This window comes from Mandrillus leucophaeus, unplaced genomic scaffold (assembly GCF_000951045.1).
Source record: "Mandrillus leucophaeus isolate KB7577 unplaced genomic scaffold, Mleu.le_1.0 Scaffold1089, whole genome shotgun sequence".
In the NCBI taxonomy this organism is placed as follows: Eukaryota; Metazoa; Chordata; class Mammalia; order Primates; family Cercopithecidae; genus Mandrillus; species Mandrillus leucophaeus.
Genome location: NW_012099087.1, coordinates 609,845 through 635,483, shown reverse-complemented (window position 1 = coordinate 635,483; position 25,639 = coordinate 609,845). Strand labels below are relative to the sequence as shown.

Here is a 25,639-nt window from a genome sequence, read left to right as displayed (position 1 = left end):
AGAGTGAGACTCTGTCTCAAAAAAAAAAAAAAAAAAAAAGTGAACATTCGTAAAATTGTAAACCACAGAGCAATTTTTAAAAAATATTTTAACTTCAGGCTATCCCTTGAGGCACTTAAAAATCGTAAGTTTAGAATCCTTGTCTTGTATAGCAAACAAATATTAACATAGTGAATTAAATGAAATGAAATGTTAGAATGTGTATGAAAGCCTAGGCATAAGGCATGGCCTGTTAGAAGACTGAAGACACTTATTCCTGATCCTGAAATCCAAAGTAAACTGTAAACTTTGCTTTCAAGATGGAAGGAGATTGACGGAAATGAGAGGATGGAACTTAATTTATAATGATGAAAAAAAGGAATATATTCCTGAATTTGAAATCTGATTCTATTTGTGAAAGCACTTACATACTTCAAGCCATACCTATTTTTATTACAGCAATAAAAGATTCAAACTGAAAACTTAGTCTACATGATTTTTTTTAGCCAGCATTCACTTATAATTTATAATAAGAAATTTATTAATAGATTGTTCTCTTGTTATTGCTCAACTGAAAGGTTTATTTAACTGATGACTGCTATCCCCATCAGGGACAATGAAATAATTCAGAATGTTCTGTTTATTCTCCCCTTTAAAGGTTAATTACCTTTGTTTAAACACTATCACAACTCCTCCCTGCCTACCCGGCATTACAGTTTATGATAGCAGTATAAAGATAAGCACTTTCTTTTGAAAATTTGAAAAATATTACATGCGGGAAAGGTGTTGGCTGCCATACCATGTATGCTATCCAGTATTTTCAATTTAAAAATATTCAACAAGAGTTAAAAATATAGACAAGTTTGCCAGTACCTAGTAGAGTTGAGGATGTGCATCATCTACAACCCGTAATTCCACCTCTAGATACATACCCTAAAGAAACCTGGAACATGCACATCAGGGTAAAAGTTGTGTGAAAGGTGCACTTGAAGTTGCAAGAAAGGATGGAGAACAATTATCTACTTATTACATATACATTATAATTTTCTTAGAGAAAAACATATACTCAGATTAAGTTGCTGAAGTTCACAATTATGTGGTCACCAAATACAATCTTATAAAAAGCACTGTATTGAAACCTTCCACTCATCCAGCAATATTATTTCTTTACCCGAAGCAAAATCTCTAAAAAAAAATTAACCACAAAGCAACCATGTGCACTAAATTCAACACAGATAAAAATCTTTATTTGGGTGGCAGAAAAAAAAATATGCATTATTTCATTAAACAGTGATCCTACAAACAGAGAGATTTTTACCAACCATATGAATTCAGCAAAACTCAAAATACTTTTCCCCAAAATACATTTTCACCTATCCTTAGTGTCACTTCTTGCTAAAGATCAATTTAGGTTTTACTAAATTAAAATAGTTTCTATGTATACTATTATTAATTCAATTTGTATAATAAATCTTCTCTTCCCTCTTCTGAGAACTCAGCCAGAGTCACTATACAGTTATATTCTCCTTTCTACACTATTAATGAAAATTTAAGCAAAATATAGCGCTTTGAAAACCCCAATTATGTAATATGCAATTAATTCCAACATATTTAAGAACATTAACAATTTGAATGCAGCTAATGTTAAAATATTTTTAAGATATTATCTTCTTTACTAATTTTTACAGACAAATATTAACTCAGAAAATATAGCATGATTAATATGAACAATAATTTTGTACTTAACATTTCATAATAAGGCTTATATTAAATTAATATTTACTTCAAAGTATTTGGCCCAAATTGAGTCAACATAATACAGTAAAAGTCACGAATGTCTTGTTTCTTATTTGCCGTCTATGACGGTAATATCTCTATCTGAAATTAGTCCATACTAAATTAAAAACAGGAATTAGAAAATCAGTTCTAAATTCACTTCTGCCTCTTAAACTATGAGATCTTGACCAAGTCATAGAACATAAAATCCAAGTTTCCTCATCTGTAAAATGGAAGGACACTATCGTATCTGCTCTGGTTATTCCACAAGGCTGATATAAAGAAGAAATCAAATAACCTATGTGAAAAGTCCCTGAAAAATACAAAACAAAAAGCAGACAGAAGGTGTTATTAGTGATAAACAGATATTATCCTATTAAGTACAGAGTATAGTACACTGAAAAATTAATTACTGCATTTCTACCAGAAAAAAAATGGTTTGATCTGTTCTTCCTGTAAGGTTATTAACTTTTTAAAAAAGAATATGCATTTAAAATGTTATTTGCAAAGTAAAAAGCTGATAAAAGAAAATTAGAAGAAAATGACTGACAGAATTTGAATAATAAAAGGAAATTTGTCCAAAGTAGGAAGAAAATACATTACTGTGAAATAATTTATGAAAGGCAGTATCAACTTTTTAGGTGAAATACAATCATGCTAGGAAATTAAAATACATTAATAAGTCAGACTTACCTCTGCCCATTTAAGAATACAAGTCATACAGAAGACATGATTACAGCTTTCTGGAAAACCAACTTCCTTTTCTAATAGACAATTAAGACATATTGGGCATCTGTCAGCCTCACTGTACAACAGACCAGTGGGAACAGTATTATCTCCGTTTTCTTCACCTGTTAAGGTAAAACAGCCATATGTGCTTTCAAGTTCTCCAGACCAAAAATCTTGCATTTCTAGGAGTATAGTGGATTAGATACTCTTAAGGGCCCTCCTACTATAAAGCAAATAGATCTTAAATAAATTAGAATAAACATACTGCTTGAGCCCAACATTTTCTTGTATATTTTTTTTAACAGGGGAGTGAAACAAACTTTTCATTAATTAAATTTAAAGTGAGTAATATTCACACAGTTCAAAAATTTAAGAGCAAATTTCTCATTCAAATTTATCCTCATCTACTAACAACTAATCCAATAAATAACAACTGTTAAATTTCTTTTGTGTTCTTCCTAAGAATTTTTAATGTACAGAAAAACAAATGCTAATGCAAACTCTTCCATATTCCTTCCTTTACACAAATGCAAGAATACTATACACACCAGTCTGCTTTTTCCTTCATTCAAATCTACTGATGGACATTCACTTGTTTTCAACTTTTGGCTATGACAAACAATGTTGCAATAAAAATTTAGTTATTTCACATTTTTAAAAGTGTATCTGTAGCGTAAGTTCCTAAAAATGGAACTGCTAGAGTAATGTCTGTATACATTTGTATTATGAATAGGTATTGCCAAATTATTGTCCTTAGGATTTGTACTACTTTAAACTCCCACCAGTAATGTAACCAACTCATACAAAAGTATGCATCACTGGCTCATAAGAAAATAAAAGATACTCTGAAATTGAAGATAAAAATAAAACAAAAAATAAAGGAATGGTCAGCTGAAATGTGAACAGTAAACATCAAGCAAAGTTGGAATTGTCCTGAGCACAATTGTCCAAACTAGTGTTTAGATCTGGAGACTAAGCCTTAGAACCACTCCAGGAAGGAAAACTAATCCTGATAGACTCCAATGTCAAGCCAAGACTCTTAAATGGGGCTAAAGAGGGCCCAGCATGGACCTGGGAAGAAACAGATACAAATCCTCTACAGGAAAGAATACCTAAATTAGGCCCTTATAGATTTAATTTATCAAATGTGAGCTCCTAATCAAACATTACCAAACCTAAGAAAATAAGCTGTCTTGCATGAGAAGCAGCAGGAAACACATTTAGAAATTCACTAACTTCAAATATCAGAAGTTTCAAATATCACATAAAATGGACAATCAGCAGATTAGATCCAAGAAAAATACTTGTGAATTAGAAGACAAATCTGAGGAAACTAACTAGACTCTAGCAGACAGAAAAGGAAATATAAGACATAGCCTGTGAAACAGAGGTTAAGAAATGAGGTTACAGAAAGGTCTACCATACTAATTGAAATCCAAAAGAGAATAAAGGAAAGGCAGTAAAGAGGTAATGGTTGGGAAATGATTAAAAACATGAACCAACAGACAAAGGAAACACAATGTATACTGTTAAAACACATAAAAACAATTCATGCCTAGAAACAATGGAATAAAACTGTAAAATATCAAAGACGAAACCAAGACCTTAAAAGCAGAAAATGGGAAAAGATCACCTACGAAAAAGTATGATAATTAGACTGCGAAGAAATTTCCAGACAGCAAGGAAAAAAAAAGATTAAATAATATCTTCAAAGTGCTAAGAGAAAAAAAACTATCATTCCAGAATTATATACCCAGTAAAACTATCTTTGAATAGTTTTAAGTGGATAAAATAGATACAAAAACTTAAAGAGTTTACCACCAATAGACCTTGACTACTGAAACTTCGCAGATTTATTTTCAGAAAGAAAAGAAATAAAGAGGAAATAAACTCAAGCAAACATAGCATAAAAAATCATCTAACTGGTGGTGTCTGAAATAAAAGAACTCAAATAATGGAACTATAACCTATAAATTGAGATTAGGATGATCAGAGTTAAAGCATTCTTGGGTTCTTCTGTTGGTAGTGAAAATTAAATTAGCTTTACAAGCAGAGGACAGTATTAAAGCTAACTTTTTTCTTTTTTAAAAAGACAAGGACAAAAACAAAAACAGTAATTCCTAAACCAGTAGAGAGTAAAGCTTTAAGAAAGAAGTAACAAATCAAAAAACTTGATCAATTGAAAATAAGATATGGGAAGAAAAAAACATGTATACTTAGCTTATTTTGGAATTTAAGAACAACAACAACAAAAAACTCCTGTGTATTTTGAAATGTATTCAAGTGAACAGTTTGGAAACAACTGTTTTGCTTTCAACAAACTCTGTAAAAATGAAAAGTTACCTTCCATGTCTTCATACTTCTTATCTCCCATATTTAGGGTATATACAGTTTTCTTCTTCATTTCTCTTTGGAAAAGGGTTTCCTATAAGATAAATCAGATAATTTTTATGTTTGCCTTCTTTCAATAGTATCAATTAAAAAAAAAAATCCTAAACTGTAAGAAATTATTTTACACATAAAAGAACACAGTACGAGCCAAGCCAAACAGTTTGTGGATAATCCAGTACTCTTTATACTCCTTGCTATCCAAATGCACAGTCTTATTGAAATGAAAAGCCTTGGCCATGCACGGCGGCTCATGCCTGTAATCCCAGCACTTTGGGAGGCCGAGGCGGGCGGATCACAAGGTCAGGAGACTGAGACCAGCCTGGCTAACACGGTGAAACCCCGTCTCTACTAAAAACACAAAAAATTAGCCGGGCATGGTGGCAGGCAGCTGCCCGGGAGGTCTCAGCTGCTCAGGAGGCTGAGGCAGGAGAATGGCACGAACCCAGGAGGCAAAGCTTACAGTGAGCCAAGATTGCGCCACTGCACTCCAGTCTGGGCGACAGAGCAAGACTCTGTCTCAAAAAAAAAAAAAAAAAAAAAAGGAAAGGAAAAGCCTTATATAACTATTAAGCAACAAAGCCTAAATGATACATTTTGTGGCACAGACATAAATGCAATTGAAGCTTAAGGAACAGAGATCAATTTGGAATGGAGTTTTCAGAGAATGTGATAGGTTGTATGTGTTGAGGAACTTCAGGCATTCAAGGAGCAACACAGTATGGAGAAATAAAGTAGCATTTAGCTAGGCCAATCTCACAATTGAGTGGGTGGGAGAAAAGAGTGGGTGAGGGTGAGAGAAAGTGTGTGTGTGTGTTTGTGTGTGTGTGGTATCTACCAAGGAAACAGTTGTGTGTGTGTATGTGTGTGTCTCTGTTGAGGAGGGGGTTGGCATGTAAGCCATGAATTTTATCTGAAAATCACAGTGAGAGGTAATAAAAAAGAAATAAGCAGAGCAATGTAAATCAAGTGTGGCTAGATTATAGATGGATCACTAATGACTGAGAACCTCAGATTCAATCCTACAGATTCTCTGAAGAAGAGTGACAAGATAAAAGTGATACAAGTGGATTTTTTTAAAAAAAGATTGATATGCCAGCCAAGTATGGATTGGATTACAATGGAAAGAGATTATAAGCAGAGAGATTTGCATAGTTAAAGTAATTGTCTGTGAAGTAAATTTGAAAAGCACGAAATTAAAGGGCTGAAGAATTTCTGAGATTTGGTGAGCAAATACAGTGAAGGAGACAATATCTGGACCTAAAAGACTAGGAAAATGGTGCTTATAAAGAGGTAAAAATGAGAAAGTGGGAAAGGATGTTAATTTGGCAGTCAAAGGGAAGAAATTTATACAGTAACATTTTTTTTAATAAACTCTTTTTTCCTAAAAGATGGGGTCTTGCTATGTTGCCCAGGCTGGTCTCCAACCCCTCGGCTCAAGCGATCCTCTTGCCTCCACCTCCCAAAGTGCTGGAATTACAGGCATGACCCACTGCATCTAGACTTAAATCAACTCTTACTATTCCTTCCTGAACTGATGAAAGACATAATTGCAATGAAATGTCCAAATATGCATTTATATCTAGGCACAAGAAATCCCTGATTTCATCAGTTGTGATTCTCCTATATGTATGTGAATTGATTTTTCTATTAGTTTCTAAAATAATTTACATATGGTAGTTTCTACATTAAAGGTATGAACTGCCCAGGAAAATTCCCTATTTGGTTAAATAAGGAGAAATACAAAGTCCCACACTTATAGTTCAAAAACCAACTGTAAAAGCAGAAGAAACTTAGTAGCATATGTAAGAATGATTTAAAGGTTGTGGCAGATTAAATATAACCTCAAAATGAGTGAGCATTAGAATCTAAAAAATTTTTTCAATCCAATCAATCTGACAATAAAAGTTGGATGAGGAATATTTCCCACTCTTAGCCTACGTGTGCAACATTTGTTTTAGTTCTGGTGCAAACTCACTTGTTTTAGTTCTGGTATTTAAGGACAAACAACATAATGATAAATGTACAGGGAAGATGACTAAAATGGTGACAGCCCTGGAAACCCTATCACATGCAGAAAGGTAAACTAGTAAGAATGTTTAGTTTGGAAGAACAGAAAGCTTAAGAAGAACATTAGCAATTATCTTCAAATAAAATGAACTGTTCTGAAGGGAGGTAGAATAATCTATCAATGAAAGTATTCAAGCAAAGGCCCAATGACCTTTTGTGGGATTTTTTTTTTCTTTTTTTAGCTCCAAGATTTATAGAATACTATAGGTATACTAGTCAATTCTCTTAGTACTGAACAAGGCAGAAATCTCTACCTTTATGCTCTAGTGGTGAAGACAAAATAAACAAAATAATAAGTAAAATATCTAATATGTTAGATGTTGAGAAGTGCTATTGAGAAAAATTAAAAACAGTGTGGCTATTAAGGAATAAAAACAGAGGAAGCTGTTGTTTCATACAGAATACTCAGGGAAAGCTTCTGTGATAAAGGGACATTTGAACCGGCAATCAAAAAGCAGTAAGGGAGACAGGTATGTGAATATCATCCAGTGCTTCCAGGTTAAGCTTTCTTGGCAGAGAATAGCCAATATGAAAGTCCTAAGGCACGTCTGGTATGTTCAAGGAACAACAAGAGATGAATGACTAGAATACAGTGAAAGAAGAAAAGTAGTAAATGAGGACAGAGAGGTAATATAAGATCATGGAGCACCTTCTAGGCTAAGGTAAGACTGGCTTCTCTGAGTGACATGAGTGACTAGCGGTTTCTGAACAGAGGAAGCAAGGGAAAAAGCAGAGGCCAGCAAGGAGACTACTGCAATAATCTAGGAGACAGATAGATGTGGCTCATACCATAGTGGTAGCAAAGGTGATGAAATGTACTCAGATGTCAGATGTTTTGAAAATACAGCCATCAGGATTTGCTGGTAAATTCAATGTGGAATATTTGTTAGAGGGCAAGGATCCAGGATAACTCCAAAGTATTTTGATCTAAGCAGCTCAAATGATACAGCTGATTGAACAGAAGATTATTATTTTAAAAATTTAGATATGAAATTAGTATGGCTCCTCAAAAAAACTAAAAATAAGCCAGGTGCTTATAGGTGTGCACCTATAATCCGTTACCCAGGAAGCTGAAGTGGGAGGACAATTTGAGCCAAGTTGCTCAAGACCAGTCCAGGCAACAGAACAAGACCCCACCTCAAAAACAAAAACAAACCTAAAATAGAACTGCCATATAATCCAGCAATTCCACTATTGGGTATATATCCAAAAGAAAGGAAATCAATATAATGAAGAGTTATCTGCAATCCCATATTTATTGCAGCACTATTCACAACAATCAAAATATGAAATCAATCCAAATGTCTATCAATGGATGAATAAAGAAAATGTGGTATATATACACAAGGGAACATTATTTGGCCACAAAAAGGAATAAATTCTATCATTCGCAACAACATGAATGAAACTGGAGGTCATTATGTAAAGTGAAATAAGGCAGGCACAGAGAGAGAAATATCGTATGGTCTCACTCATATGTGGGAGCTAAAAAAGTGGATCTCATGAGAACAGAGAGTAAACTGGTGATTACAAGAGGCTGGGGGCCAGGGGATAAAATGAGGTTGATTAATACAAAAATACAGTTAAGACAGAAGAAATGAGACCCAGAGTAAGGTCTATAGGGTGACTATAATTAATCTACTGTATATTTCAAAACCAGCTAGAAAAGGAGAATTTGAATATTCCCAGCATAAAGAAAAATGTTTAAGGTGATGGATATCCCAATTACCTTGGTTTGATCATATCTTATATGAATGTATCAAAGTATTATATATGTACCCCCAAAATATGTACATGCATTTTGATACACCTATTATGTATCAAGAAAAATGATATATCTATTATGCATCAAGAAAAGCTTTTTTAAAAATTCAGAGTTACAGGTTAATCTCCTTGCTATTCATGCAGAAAGGCAGCATCAGTACCACCTAGGAACTTGTTACAAATGCAGGATATCTCAGGTACCATCCATACCAAGTGAATCAAAATCTGCATTCTGTCAAGATCTCTACATAATTCACATGTGCATTAAAGTCTGAGAAGCACTGCACTAGACAACTTCCCAATTTAGTTGCTTTTAGAGTTATATTGCACTGCTGTATATTAAGTATAATTTTTTATTTGGGGCAATTCACACTATACTATCTCCTTCATTATCCTAAATATCTGAGAATTTAAAAAAATTAAGGTTGGAGTTAATTACAATGTGATAAAATGTCATTTGAAAGTTAACAATATTTTAAAAACCTAAGAGATGTTCAGATGTAATATACTATCCCTTTACGTAACTCAATGATTTATTTGTCCTATTTAATAGTCTAACCTATGCTATTTTCACATTTCCTCCTTTGGCATTCTAACCTCATATGTAATTTATAATTTATATTTTAAACTGGGGTGTGTTGTGTATGCTTGTAATCCTAGCTACTTAGCAGGCTGAGGTGGGAGGATCACTTGAGCCCAAGAAGTTCAAGACCAGCCTGGGCAACACAGCAAGACCCTGTTAAAAAACACACACACACACACACACACACACACACACACACACAAACCTATAATTAGTATTTTATAGTAAGCACTGTCTTCTCTATTTTAAGACCCATATAGTGAAATATACAAGAGACATTGAGAAACCTCAATAAAGTTACAGACTGCCTTTGTTAGAAATCTGCTTTAATGGCCAGGTACAGTGGCTCACACCTGTAATCCCAGCACTTTGGGAGGCCAAGGCAGGAGGAGCGTCTGAGATTAGAAGTTTGAGACCAGCCTGGCCAACATGGCAAAATCTTGTCTCTACTGAAAATACAAAAATTAGCCAGGGGTAGTGTCAGGCACCTATAATCCCAGCTGCTCGGGAGGCCAAGGCAGGAGAATTGCCTGAACCCAGGAGGCAGAGGTTACAGTGAATCGAGATCGTGCCACTGCACTCCAGCCTGGGCAACAGAGTGAGGCTCCATCTCAAAAAGAAAGAAATCTGCTTTCAAAACTGTTAAAGCATTCCAAAGTTTTAGAAGTTGCATGCTTTTTTCGTTAACATGTCCTGTATTAACTGTTTTTATACCTGAAAATGATTACGCCATGTTACTAATTTAGTCATTTAAAATGACAGGAACTTAGCATTTTGCTAGATAAAAGTCCTAAGTCTCAGTTCAACAACTTATAAACTTGCAACTTGTCCCGTTTATCTTTTCTATCTGCTTGGACTCAAGTTTTCAATCTAAGGATCCACACATATTTTTGAATAAAAGCTTTGCTTTGAATATCCCGTAACAGGAACACAGTAATACCACACAGAGTCATGGTCCTAGCCAGTAATTTGTGGTCAACAGACCTAAGAGGTAAGATGTGGTTAGGTAGCACTACCCTTCCGTGTAGTTACCTGAAAAGTTAGATACATCCCAACTTTGTGTTATTAACTATTTATGGCTCTATAATCATAAGTTATTTTCTACCTATACTACTTATTAGTTCTACTAAGTTCTGTAAGTTAATTATCTATAAGTCAAACTGTATTTTCTTTTAATGGTTCTAAATTTACTAAATGGATGTTAATTCTAGATTTTCGGTAAACTTTCCTTTTCCGATTATTTTAATTTACAAATGTCAATCTTTAATGTTTCTTCCTAGGCTTTATCTTTCCAAGCTAAAATATCTTTTTAGTCTGTTACCCCTAATATAATGATCTAACATACTTCTGTCTTCCAGTTGCTCTTTTCCATTTCATAACATATTGTTTCTGCTAGATACTGAAAGTGATACTCCAAATATGTTCATATAATAATTAGGGAAGAATGGTCTAAGTTTTTTTTTTTTTTTTTTTTTTTTTTTGAGACGGAGTCTCACTCTGTCCCCCTGGCTGGAGTGCAGTGGCGCGATCTCAGCTCACTGCAAGCTCCGCCTCCCGGGATCATGCCATTCTCCTGCCTCAGCCTCCTGAGTCGCTGGGACTACAGGCGCCCGCCACCGCGCCCGGCTAATTTTTTTGTATTTTTAGTAGAGACGGGGTTTCACCGTGTTAGCCAGGATGGTCTCGATCTCCTGACCTTGTGATCCGCCCGCCTCGGCCTCCCAAAGTGCTGGCATTACAGGCGTGAGCCACCGCGCCCGGCCAAATGGTCTAAGTTTTGAATTTTATTTATCATATAAGAAATTTTTTTAAATTTGAAATTAAAAAAAAAAAGCACTGAAACAAATCAGTTTTTAGGAACTCAAAACTCATTTTCACACAGTAGTATACATGGAAATGAGAGTCCTAGTCCAGCCACTACACTGCATTCAAATAATGGTAGTGAGGCAGGGCACAGTGGCTCACACCTGTAGTCCCAGCACTTTGGGAGGCTGAGGCAGGTGGATCACTTGAAGTCAGGAGTTCAAGACTCGCCTGACCAACATGGTGAAACACCATCTCTACCAAAAATACAAAAAGTTAGCCGGGTATGGTGTAATCCCAACTACAGGCTGAGGCAGAAGAATCACTTGAACCCAGGAGGTGGAGGTTGCAGTGAGCCAAGATCACGCCACTGCACTCCAGCCTGGGCGACACAGCGAGACTCCATCTCAAAGAAACCTGCCCCGCCCTCAAAAAAAAAACAAATAATGGTGGTGTATTAACACATTTCAGTTCTTTAGAACAGTGCTGCCCAACAGGGAATTCTTCTATCAAGCACTTCAAGTATGTACGGTGCATGTGAGAAACTAAATTTTAAATTTTTGTGAAGTTTTATTAAATAGCCAATGTGCTACTGTACAGCTATTTAAAAATATATTTAATAGCTGCACTGCTACTGTAGAGCACAGCTGTTAAAAACCTGTTTTAAGTTATATTTGGGATGCTAAGAATGTACATTCCATTTGAACAGCTGCTGGGCACCTCTAGCCTCAGGGAATCAGAAGTAGTCAGGGGTTCCTAATAATGTAAACTATTCTTTAGCCTAGTCTGGTTTGGTTTCAAATTACTACCCTTCTTTCCTTCTTTTTTCTTCCAAAGTGTGTTTCTTTCTGCTATTACAAAACAAAGCTCCTTTCCCTTCCAGTTCACTTCAAAACACCCTCTCCCTGCTTGCTGTTCTTCAAGTCAGCCCATGGTACCTAAAGATATCTACATCCTGGTTAATACCACAAACTTTAGAGTCCAACAGGTCTAGATTCAAATCCTAACTCTACCATCATTCAACAAATGGCTGTTATCAAGATCATTATTATTCTTATTGTCAGAAACAACAGAGAAATAGGAAATAGTAATAAAACTGTTGCTTGCCGCTTTCTTTGTTTTCCCTAAAGCAAATGCAAAGACTGAAAAAAAACAAATCAACATTACTAAATAACAACTAAATTGATCAAGTCTCCTACGAGAGAGAGAGAGAGAGAGAGAGAGAGAGAGAGAGAGAGAGAGAGAGTGTGTGTGTGTGTGTGTTTTAAGAGAAACAGTCTTGCTCTGTCATCCAGGCTGGAGCGTGGTGGCATGATTACAGCTCACTGCAGCCTTGAACTCCTGGGCTCAAGCAATCCTCCTGCCTCAGCCTCCCAAGTAGCTACGACTGCAGGTGCACACCACCACACTCAACTTTTGTTTTGTTTTGTTTTTTTAGACAGAGTCTCACTTTGTCACCCAGGCTGGAGTGCAGTGACGCATCTCAGCTCACTGCACCCTCCGCCTCCCAAGTTCACGCAATTCTGTGCCTCAGCCTCCTGATTAGCTGGGATTACAGGTGCCCACCACCATGCCTGGCTAACTTTTGTATTTTTAGTAGAGATGGAATTTCCCCATCTTGGCCAGGCTGGTCTTGAATTCCTGACCTCATTATCCACCCGCCTTGGCCTCCCAAAGTGCTGGGATTACAGGCGTGAGCCACTGTGCCTGGCCTCAACTAATTTTTTTATTTGTAGAGATGGAGTCTCACTCTGTTGCCCAGGTTGGTCTCAAACTCCTGACCTCAAGCAATCTTCCCACCTTGGTCTCCTAAAATGCTGGGATTATAAGTATGTGCCACTATGCCCAGCCTCCTAGTGATATTTTGTCAAAAGGGTTGAATCAGATTCTTTGGTTACAAACAAAGAAGAGGGATATAAATGGCCATGAGGAAATATCACACTATTACCAACCCTACTCCCAAGCACAATCTTGCCATGACAAACCCTACTATGGAAGAGTACTGATATGATAAATGAGAGACAGAGTTGAATAAAAGGGCAAGTAGGAGCAGTCTCTATGTTGGGCACACTTATGCCAAGGGCATATCAGTTCCCGGAATTACTTTCTAGTTCAGTTTCTAAAAAAGATTATCAGTGATCTGACTGCTTGTTAGCAGTTGATCAACAAAAGCAATTTCTAAGAATCTTTCATATTCACTTCCACCACTGTGGACCTATATTAAGAAAAGGACCAAGCACCATTCACTGAAGAACAAATTATCCTATTATCTTGTGGCTTACCAGATAAATGGAAAATTAAAATTAAAAGCTGAAGTCACCTACATTTACAGGTTTTTTAATAAAATCAGTTTCCTATATCAAACCAGGAAGTAAGGATATGTTTTAGAACGTCTCTAAAATTCCTGTGCAGTGTTTTCAACAGGAAGTGAGTGCCAAAATAATCCATAATGATGCATGTCACCTCATACTATGCTCTACAATGGTCAAAAACCTAATTATTGAAACAAATCATGTTTTAAAGAGTAAAATGAATAAAGAATAAAACATTTCCAAAGTGAAAGGCAAGCCAGAAATCCTCAGCCAGACAATTAAGATTGAATTGAAAATAGGACAAGTTTTTCAAAGCTAATATATTTATTTAGAAAGTTCATCAAAAGTGTTCTAAAAAAAGAAATTAATTTTCCTGCTTCCTTCTTCATTTAATGTAGCATCATCTCTTTAACAGAAATTGTACTGTTGCATGCAGCAGTGTCACATATATGCTGAAAAAAATTACTGAATATAATTCCCAAACTGTATTTAATATGAATATGAGGTGATTAAAGTTGGCATTACATTCTAAAATAGATCAAAAGTGAGATCAGGGAGTTCCAGTTCCAGGTAAGATGGAATAAACACATCCCACATTGTTAATCTCACTGAATGAAACTACAAAATACTGACAGAATGAATGGAGCAGTTATCTGAAGACTCAGAAGTAAATAATAGCATTTGGACTAGAGAAGACACCAGAATCTGATGCATCATCAAACTGTCTGTAAGTTTACCACCTTTTCCCCATCCAGAATCCCCTGGCCTGGGATTAATAAAGCCTGAAATCTAGAAAGTAGGCATTGGTAACGACAGAGACCAAGCTCTAAGAGAATCCCTCTAAATATAAAGCGAGGTGGGTAAGGGGGAGGGGAGTTGGCGGGGAAGGAGTGTCTCCTAATGTTCAGAAAGAGAGGGGTAAACTGCTCCTTTTTTTTTTCCTTTCTCTGTTCCCCATTCCGCTCCTTTTTTTTTTTTTTTTCCCTTTCTATGTTCCCCATTCCTCATGTCCCTATTCCCAAATGATCTGGTGGTAGTAGTGGGTACAACAGTGGCAGCAGCAGGAACCTAAAACTCTTAAGAAAGAGAGGAACCATTCATTCTCACCAAATAAACTCTGGGCCAATCTTGTTGACTTCTCTCTGTCTTCCTGATACTTGGATCCAGACACAGTTGTGGGAAATGGAGTAAATGAAAACCAATTTTCTGGCCAAAAGACAGAAAAGAGTGTCCCAGGGATCTAGAAAATACCATGGATATAACAGACAGGAAAGAACTCAAGAAAGTAACAGCTGTTTTTGGACTCCTAACTCACCCAAGCTGAACATATGTGGATTTAAACCCAAGTAGCACACCACAGACTCTGAAATCTGAAATATAAGATAAACCTCCACACACATCACAGACTGGCTACTGGGTAGTATATACTGAAAAAGTATAAATAGTAATGTAAAGTTTTGAAAACAGAACTGAAGTTAAAAAAAAAATACAACCTACAGAAAGCCGGTTGGAACTTGTGACCAACCTGAACCCAGCTGGATCAACTGCCTGTAAAAATAAAAATATTAGCTGGGCACAGTGACTCAAGCATGTAATCCCAGCACTTTAAGAGGCCAAGATGGAAGGATTGCTTAAAGCTAGTAGTTTGAGACCAGTCTGGGGAACAAAAGGAGATCCTCTCTCTACAAAAAATAAAAAATAAAGTAGCCAAGCATAGTGGTGTGTGATTGTAGTCCCAGCTAATCAGGTGACTGGGGCAGGAGGATCCCTTGAGCCCAGGAGTTGAAGGATGCAGTAAGGTACAATCATGCCATGCACTTTAGCCTGGATGTGACAGCAAAACCCTGTCTCTTAAAAAAAAAAAAATCCAAAAAACTAAAACAAAAACATCGACATTTTCCAGAGCATTTAAACAAAAAGACAAAAGTTTTGTGACATAATGTTCAAAATATACAGAACACAATCCAAAATTACTTGGCATAGAGACAGCTGGGAAAAATAACACTCTCATGGGAAAAGACAATTAAAAGAAAACACCAAGATGACACAGCTGGGTGAATTTTCTAAAATGAATTCTCTAACAAGTAGACAAAGATGTAAAGCCAGTATATATATTCCAACAAGTATAAGCAAATACTTTTGAAACAAATGGAGAGCCAAAAGATCACAGCAAACAAATGGAAGATATAAAGAACAACCGAATGGAAACTAAAAAAAAGTGAAAACGGAATAAAAATACATTGGATAGACTCAACAGTAGAACGGAAATAAGAGTAAAGAGTCAGTGAACTTGAAGATAAACCAACAGAAATTACCCAATCTAAAAAACAAAGAGAAAAATATTGGGAAAAAAAACAAATTAAAGGCTTAGGGACCTGTGAGGCAGTACCAAAAACCCAACATTCACATCAAGAATGCAAGGAAAGGAAAATCACTGCAGAAAAGAAGAAAAAAGTAGACAGAAGAAGAAAAAGAAGAAAAAAGAAAGAAGAAGAAGAAGAAATAATGGCTGGAAACTTCCTGAAATTTGGTGAAAGGCATAAACTGCTACATTTAAGGAGTTCTCACAAATCTCAGACAGAATAATCCCAATGAAATCCATGCCTGGACACACATCAGAGTCAAAGTGCTGAAAATTACAAAGGAAAACCTTGAAAGCAACCAGAAAAAAAATGATGCATTACTTACGAGGGGGAGGGAGTTTAATGATTTGAATCACTGGTGATTTCTCATCAGAAACCATGCAAGTCAGAAGAAAGGGGAACAACATCCTTCAAATGCTAAAATGGAAAAGAACTGTAAACTTAAAATCCTTTATCTAGTGAAAATATCCTTCAGGAATGAATGTGAAACAAAAGCTATGCAAAGTGGAAGAAAAATGATAAGAATTATTTTCCAGCTCTAAAAAATTCTTAAATGAAGTTGTGTCACAAGAAAAACAATGTTAGGAATGATGGAAGATCAACAGAAACAGTAAATGCCTGAGTAAACATAGTTAACTATTCTCATCTTAAATTCTTTAAAATATGTTTGGCATTAAAGCAAATATCTGTAACACTTTCTGATAAGATTTCCAATACAGGCATACCTCAAAGACATCATGGGTCTAGGTCCAGACCAGAGTAATAAAACAATAGTGCAATAAAGCAAGTCACACAAAATTTTTGATTTCCCAGTATATATAAAGGTTTATATTACACTGTAGTCTATTAAGTGTGCAACATTATGTCTAAAAACTGTACATAGTTGATTTAAAAATAACTTATTGCTAAAAATGCTAATAATCATCTAAGCAAGCCTTCAGCATGGTGGAGGGTCTTGCTTTGATATTGATGGTTGCTGACTAATCACAGGATGGTAGTTGCTGAAGGGCAGGGTGGCTGTGGCAATTTCTTAAAATAAGATAACATTCAAGTATGCCACACTGACCGACTCTTCCTTTAGCAAAAAAATTATCTGCGTATGAGATGCTATTTGACAGCATTTTACCCACAGCAGAATGTCTTTCAAAATTGGAGTCAATCTTCCCAAACTCTGCCACTGTGTTCTCAACTAAGTTTATATACTATTTTAACAATGTTCACAATGTCTTCAGCAAGAACACATTCCATCTCAAGAAACCACTTTCTTTGTTCATTCCCCAGAAACAACTCTTCATTCAATATTTAATCATAAAATTGCAGGAATTCAGTCATGTCTTCAGGCTCCACTTCTAATTCTATAATAGTTCTCTTGCTGTTTACACCACACCTGTAATAGTTAGTTCCTCCACACAAGTTTCGAATCCTTAAAAGTCATCCATGAGGGTTGGAATCAACTTCTTCACAATCCTGTTCATATTTTAATCTCCTTCCATGAATTACAAATGTTCTTCATGGCATCTAGAATGGTGAATCCTTTCCATTACTTTGCCCATATCCATCCAAGAAATCACTGTCTAAAGCAGCTGTAGCCTTATGAAATGTATTTCTAACAGAATAAGACTTAACAGTCAAAATTACTTCTTGATCACTGGGTTGAAGAATGGATGTTGTGTTAGCAGGCATGAAAACAACATTTATCTCTAAATATTTCCATCAGAGCTCTTGGATGGCTAGGTGTCAATGAGTAAGTACTATGTTGAAAGGAATCTTTTTATCTGAGCATTTGGTCTCAACAGTGAGCTCAAAATATTCAGTAAACCATGCTGTAAAAGGATGTGCTATCATCCAAGCTTTGTTGTTCCATTTATAGAGCACAGAATAGATTCAGCATAATTCTTAAGAGTCCTGGAATTTTCAGAATGGTCAATGAGTACAAGTTTATAAATTTATAGTCACCAGCTGCATTGGCTCCTAACAAGACAGTCAGCCTGTCCTTGGAAGCTTTGAAGTCAAGCACTGACTTCTCCTCTCTACCTATGAGTCCTAGACGGTGTCTTCTTTCAATAGAAGGCTGGTTCGTCTGCATTAAAAATCTTTTGTTTAGTATAGCCACTTTCATAAATGATGTTGGCTAGGTCTTCTGGATAACCTGACGCAGCTTCGGCATCAGCACTTGCTGCTTTACCTTGCACTTTTATGTTATGGAGATGGCTTCTTTCCTTAAACTTCATGAACCAACCTCTGCTAGCTTCAAACTTTTCTTATGCAGCTTCCTTATCCCTCTCAGATTTCATAGGCTTGAAGAGTGTTAGAGCCTCACTCTGGATTAGGCTTTGAGTTAATAGAATGTTATGACTGGTTTGACCTTCTACCCAGATCAATCAAACTTTCTTCATATCAGTGATAAGGCTGTTTGGTCTAATTTCAATATTGTGGAGAAATAGGGAGGTCCAAAGAGAAGGGGAGAGACGAGGGAACAGCTGGTCAGTGGAGCAGTCAGCACAAAGGCAAACATAAATTATCTGTCTTATATGGGCGCTCTTTGTGGTGCCCCAAAATAATTACAATAGTAACATCAAAGATCACTGATCACAGATCACAACAGATATAATAAAAACAAAAATATTTGAAATACTGTGAGAATTACCAAACTGTGAAAGAAACATGAAATAAACACAAGTTGTTGGAAAAATGGTGGCTAACCTGCTTGATGCTGAACTGCCACAATCTTCAATTTGTAAAATATGCAGTATCTACGAAACACAATAAACTGAACTACAATAAAAAGAGGTATGCCTATATATGTACATTTAACACAAGACAACTGCAACATAAAGGGAGGAAGGTAAAGGGACATACATGGTGGTAAGACCTCTATTTCACTTCAAGTGGTAAAATATCAATTCTAAGTAGACTAAAATGTTAAGTATGTATAATTCTTAGAGCTACCACTTAAAACATTAGTCAATGTCTTCTGTCACTCTACCTTCATCTCAAGAAGGGTGAGTAAAATACAGTAAGATATTTTGAGAGAGCCCGCATTCACATAACTTTTATTGTAGTATATTGTTATAATTGTTCTATTATTCATTAATGTTGTTAATCTTTCCTGCACCTAATGTATAAGTTAAACTTTATCATGAGTATGTACATATAGAAAAAACATGATATACATAGAGTTTGGTACTATCTGCAGTTTCAGACATCTACCTGGAATAGCTCCCACATGGAAAAGGGGGTAACTACTATACCCAGTTCCCTTCAAATCAGTCCAGGTTGGCCAGTTAAAATGGAATACTAAAAAAATGTTTACATAACCCAAAGAAGGAGCTTACAGAGGAACAAAAACAGAGGGAACAAACAGAAAATAGACCTGAACCCAAACATACCCATATTTAAAATATGTGAGATGCAGCAAAAGCACTAGAATATTAAATTTCTTCTATCAGAAAAGGTCTCAAATCAGTAATTTAAACTTGCACATTAAACTAAAAAAGGAGCAAACTATATACAAAACTGGCAGAAGGAAAGAAAATAAAGGAACAGAAATCAATGAAATCAAAAACAGAAAAACAGATAAAAATCAACGAAACCAAAAGCTCATTCTTTGAAAAGATCAATAAAATTTAAACCTCTTGCCAGACTGATGATGTAGATAGCCTGAATAGCCTTAGGACTATTTGAAGAAATTGAATTTATAGTTAAAAGCCTTCCAAAAAAGAGACCTCTAGACCCACGTAATTTCCCTGGTGAATTCTAACAAATATTTAAAGAAGAAATAACACCAAATCAACACAATCTCTTCCAGAAAATGGAAGATGAGCACTTCCCAAATCGTTTTATGAATCCAGCATTATCCTCATACAAAAAAAAAAAGTACATGAAAAGAACAAATTTATATTCTGCTCCTTATCAAAATAAAAACTATGGTACATTCAATCATATAATGAAATACTGCTCAGCAATAAAAAGGAATGAACTAGCACTTCATTCAACAAATTGGACGCATCTTAAAGGCATTCTATTTTGTGAAAGAAGCCAGTCTCAAAAGGCAACATATTCTAGAATTGCATTTACACGCAAAACTATAGTGATAGAGAACTTGTCAGCAGTTACCTGGGTTAGGGGAACGTATGACTACAGAGATAGAACAACACAGTTTTTTTGGGGGGGGTGATAAAACCGTTGCAAATCTTGACTGTAGTGGTAATACAGATCTATACATGTATTAAAACTCACAGAACTATATACCTCAAAAAGCTCAATTTTACTGTATATAATAAAAGTTAAATTTTCTTAACAAGACTAACATGAGAGCAATTTTTTGAAAATATTATGAACTAAAATATAAATTGTTAACATTTTGAAGAAAGGCACTTTTTCACTGTCAACTTCATACTTTCAGTTGTTCCAATTCTTATAACTACTGCCAACACAGAAGCCACCCAAATTATACCGCCACAAGATGAGCTTGGGAGGGGATGTTTGAATGTTTTATCTCTGCTTTCTCCATTTCTACAACACTGACAAGTCTGAGACACAACAGATATCCATAACCTGTCGAGATACAGAGATGAAAAACAACAGGCTCAATTTAACAACTCCATTAAATTCTAAGGCAGAGGTGCAGAAACAGATCAGTTCCAAAATCCTAATGATAGCATGGGTGATCACCGAAGGAAGACATCTATTATGACTCCCAGTTAGGTTACACTCTTATGTGACAGTCATCCACTCTATGGGAAGAATGTATTTACAATGCAGTACTTTATTTAAGAAAATAAAAATGGGTGCCTTTTATGTGCCTGGATAGTTTACCATGACAGTCTGAAAAATCATTATATATGACAGGCTTCCATTATTTTCCAAATAAGAAACAACTGTAAACAGTAGCATATGTCCTTTGATACCTTCAATATATTTATGCAATTGTTGTCTAATAACCCCACCCCTGCTTAAGGTATGGAGAACAGAATACAAAGAGTTGATTACATAATCTTCATTTATCCTCAAGATTCTCATCCCCATTTACTAAAGTACAATGACATAACTAATTTATATGCTAAGGGCAAACCTAAAGCTCTCTTATTTTTATTTCCACCAGGCAATTTCTGAATGCATGTTACAGGTACTTTAAAGGAAAGAGTTATACGTGTGGAAAAGTAGAGTTTACATGTAGAAAACTAAACTTTATGCCTATTAGAGACAAAAAGCAAAAGAGCAATGAGATGTTACAGACTCATTTTATAACCAAACCTCCCAAGAAGACTACAGGAGCACTTGGGATCAACAGCACTGTATTTTCACATCTGGGAGGCAGAATAACAAAGACAAGAAAGGCATCCTGGGTGGAAGTATGGAAGTAGAGGAAGAACTGGTGAATTTTTATCCTTTTAAGAAAAACAGGAAAACTGTCAACTGTATTTTTACTTTAACACTTGGTGTACCTTGGAAAGACTTCTAAGCAGAAATGATAACGCCTGTCCAAATAACAAACAAAGCTCTCTTAGTTCATTTGTGCTGCTGTACCAAAAAAAAAAAAACAACCAAAAAAACAACAAAAAAAACACACTTGAGACAGGTAATTTATAAAAAATAGAAATTTCTCACAGTTGTGGAGGCTAAGAAGTCTAAGATCAAGGCATCAGCAGGTTCAGTGCCTGGTGAGGATCTGGTCCCTGCTTCCAAGATGGCACCTGTTACTGCATCTTCAAGTATTAAGTGGGGGCCTTTCAGGAGGTGATTAGGCTGTGAGGGCTATGCCCTCATGGATGGAATTAGTGCCTTATAAAAGGGCCCTGTTAGTTCTCTCCAGCCCTTATAGAAGGCACTAATTCCATGCATGAGGGCAGAGCCCTTACAGCCTAATCACCTCCCAAAAGCCCCACCACTTAATACTGTTGCATTCAGGATTAAGTTTCAACAAGAATTTTGGAGAGGGCATAAACACTGAAACCACAGAAAAATCCTAAGAGTTAAAGGGTGAGAATTAGTGAAAATAAATGACCACATAAAAATGCTTGTCACAGAAAAATGAGAATGGATTTAATAGGAAAAAAGGGATGATGTTCAAATCACTGCTTCTGAAATTTTACCCCGTTCTGTTTAAACAAGATTTCTAAAACTTTACAGAGTTTCAATTCCAGAAATTAGTTTCTTTTGCAAAATGCTGAAAGTTAACTTTCATTGGTTTCTCGAGAATTGATCACTTTCTTCATACTAATCCCTTACAAATTGGTACAAGTAGCTATTACAAAACCCAGATGGAAAAAAGCAATTATCTTGCACAGTATAAACACAACATCTACTCTTTTCTCTAGCTATGCCTATTATATGAATTTCTGAAACACAAACTCATCCTGCTAGCTATCTCAGAGATAAGTACAATTATGTTACATAAATGTATATGTATCAATGTGCCCTCATATGAATATTTTACACATAATTTAAAGAAGAATTTCACAATCCTACTCCTATGAAATACTACAACTCTATCCCAGATACTGGTCATAAGTTACCCAACAACTCACCTGAATACCATCTCCTTACAGTATTTAAGTAACTAATTAAGTAACATTTATCTGAGTCCAGTGGTAATAAATAGCAGTTAACTCTATGTTCCATTCTCTTAAATTAGCTCTATTTAGTGAGTGATTTTCATGCCCTTTTAGTGCAAAGAACCTGAGAGTAGAACAACTGGATCAAGACTGTCCTGCTCCACCAGGTTCCAAAATACCATTAGCATTCCTCTTCCCAAAATACACTAATAGGAAAAACTAAACTGATATTAGTAAGATACCAGTTGTCAATGTCTTAAGACATAACCTAATGTATCAAATCATTTAGAATAGTTTGCTTTAGGGAAACAGGGCAGCTGATTTATAAATTAACAAAATAAAGAAATAATTGTTAAAGAGTATATATAGTTTGTTTTTGGAAGAGACAACTCAGACCAAAATGATGCTGTTAGAGATTGAGTGATATTGGGATTATCTCCTAAATGTAATCTTATTATAAATGCTACAAACTGCCAACTACTTTTTCAAGTGAAATCTCTAACTGGTCAGTCTTCTGCTATGTTCGCCATGACTAACACAGGATATGATTTGTTCGACACCATAAAGTATATCAGTAAGACATGTTAATGAGAAAGGAAACAGGGATGAAGAGTCAAAAATGATGAATGAACACATCCCTAAAACAAACTATTCTAAATGATGTGATAATTTAGAGAAGTTTTACAAATCCATGCCAAAAAATAACCTTGATATTAATCCAAGTCCCTTAAAGTTGTATCAAAATAACCCCTAAACAAACAGCCCCTTAGAGCTCTGAGATTCCTGTCTCCCAAAAAGATCCAAAAACCGAAACACCGTTCTCCCATTTTCTGAAGAATAAATATAATCTGTCATCCTTGAATAAATACGTTTTTGTTTTTTATTTCATTTCCCCTAGTTATTCTAGCTACAGATTAACTTTAGGCTGTTCACAGGGCTATTCAGTCTGCAAATTTGGAGCATTCTCCCTAGTCTACTGGTTTTCAAATTTCTTAAGTTTTATAAATATTTGATTCAAATTTTATTTTCAGATATATTTTAGAATATGGTTTTGGCTAACACAAAGTAGGCCCCATTACAGCCTATCTCAAAAAATCTGGGCAGAATACTAAATAATTTATCTAAGTACTATACTCTGAAAAGTAAATTAAAGTGGGTGAAATGTGGAGGGGAGTAAAAACCTAGAGAAGCAAACTGCATTGAGTCTTCCCGTTTTATTTTTCATCTTTTCTCTGATAGCTTTGTCCTTAGGGTGGTTACATGGTGGCAGTGGCACAGGCGGCTAAAAGTCTGAGAGAAGCCCCATTTTTCTGGGCATTTCTAGCCAAAGGAACCAGGAAAAGGGGACACTGCAGGGTAGAGAAAAAATCCTGGAGAGTCTGATCAAGAGGATTCCTTAATTCTCTGCATGAATCTACACAAGTCCTAGCTGAGCTATGCAAGCATTCAGTTAGGACAGGACAGACCCAGGGCAATACAGCAAAGGCTGTGAAAACTAAACTAAAGGTGAACTATCACCCCCAAAAGGTAAGACAAAGTTTGCAGTCTGAGGCCAGGCATGATGGCCCATGCCTGTAATCCTAGCACTTTGGGAGGTAAGGTGGCAAGACTGCTTGAGCTCAGGAGTTCAAGACCAGCCTGGGCAACATAGTGAGATCTCATTGCTACCAAACAAACAAACAAAAAAAAATTAGCCAGGTGTGGTAGTGCACACAGGCAGCCCCAGCTACTTGGGAGGTTGAGCTATGGTCATGCCACTGCAGTCCAGCCTATGCAACAGAGATCCTGTCTCAAAAACAAAACAACAACAACAACAACAAAAAACCCCACCAAAATGTATGGTCTGAATCTAATGGGCTATTTGCTAAAACAAAACATCTCTAGAAGGCTATTTACACGGCCTAGAGTCGATATAACATAATATTATCCAGGATACAGTTCCAACTTACTTGACATTCCAAGCACCAGAAAATGTGACCAATTCTCAAGGGAACAGACAATCTACAACTGCCAACACCAAGATAACTCAAATATTGGAATTACTGAGGACTTTACCTATTATAACTATGCTCTATGGAGAAAAAAATAAACACTTTCAAAAAAAGAAAAGACAGAATTCTCAGCAGTGAAATAGTAGGTATAAAAAATTAAAATTTTAGAGGTAAGAAATATGATGTCTAAAAAAAGGGTACAATAACAGAATAGAAATGCAAAGACGTCAGTGAACATGAAGCCAAATTAAAAGAAATGATCTAATCTGAAGAAGAGAGAAATAAAAGAAGAAAAAAATAAAGAGTCTCAGGGTCCTGTGGACAACATCAAAATTTCTGTCACTTGAGTACCAGAAACAGAAAGAAATTGGTACAGAAAAAAAAATACTGGAAGAAATAAGGTTCACAAGCCTCCTAAACTTGAAGAAGGGCACAAATTTAGAAATTCACCAAGCTCAGAGAACACCAAATAGGATAAACACAATAGAAAAACAAGCTTATAAATTATAATCAAAGGCCAGGCACAGTGGCTCACACCTGTAATACTAGCACTTTGGGGAGCCGAGGCAGGTGGATTGCCTGAGGTCAGGAGTTCAAGACCAGACTGGCCAACACGGAGAAACCCCGTCTCTACTAAAAATACAAAAATTAGTTGAGCATGGTGGTGGGCACCTATAATCCCAGCTAGTCAAGAGGCTGAGGCAGGAGAATCACTTGAACCCGTGGGGGCGGAGGTTGCAGTGAGCTGAGATCGTGCCACCGCACTCCAGCCTGGGCAAAAAGAGCGAAACTCCATCTCAAAAATAAACAAATAAATAAATCATAATCAACTGCAACAAAGCAAACAAGAAAAAAATCTTTTTTAAAATTTATTTTTATGTCAATAGTTTTTGAGGTACAGGTGGTTCTTGGTTACATTAATGAGTTCGTTAGTGGTGATTTCTAGGATTCTGGTGCAGTTGCCACCTGAGCAACGTTACACTGTACCCAGTATGTAGTCTTTTATCCCTCACTCCCTGCCAACCTTCACCCTGAGTCCCCAAAGTCCACTCTATCCTTCTACTTACTTATTTTTGAGATAGAGTTTTGCCCTGTTGCCCAGGCTGGAGTGCAGTGGTGCGATCTCAGCTCACTGCAATCTCCACCTCCCAGGCTTAAGCAATTCTCATGCCTCAGCCTCTGGAGTAGCTGGGATTACAGGCACGCACCACCACACCTGGCTGATTGTTGTATTTTTAGTAGAGACGGGGTTTCACCATGTTGGCCAGGCTGGTCTCAAACTCCCGGCCTCAAGTGATCCGCCCACCTCGGCCTCCCAAAGTGC

General features: G+C 36.1%; 1 protein-coding gene across 1 annotated transcript in view; it reads right to left on the bottom strand.

The window, feature by feature from the left end:
* Positions 1-25,639, bottom strand: part of SCAF11 (SR-related CTD-associated factor 11) — a 78,392-nt gene that overhangs the window by 40,571 nt on the left and 12,182 nt on the right. Inside the window, exons 2-3 of the mRNA XM_011987539.1 lie at positions 4,828-4,909; positions 2,449-2,606 (exon numbers count right to left, since the gene is read on the bottom strand). Of these exons, the coding sequence (XP_011842929.1) occupies positions 2,449-2,606; positions 4,828-4,888 (219 nt within the window). The 5' untranslated portion in view covers positions 4,889-4,909. The remainder of the gene's footprint in view (positions 1-2,448; positions 2,607-4,827; positions 4,910-25,639) is intronic.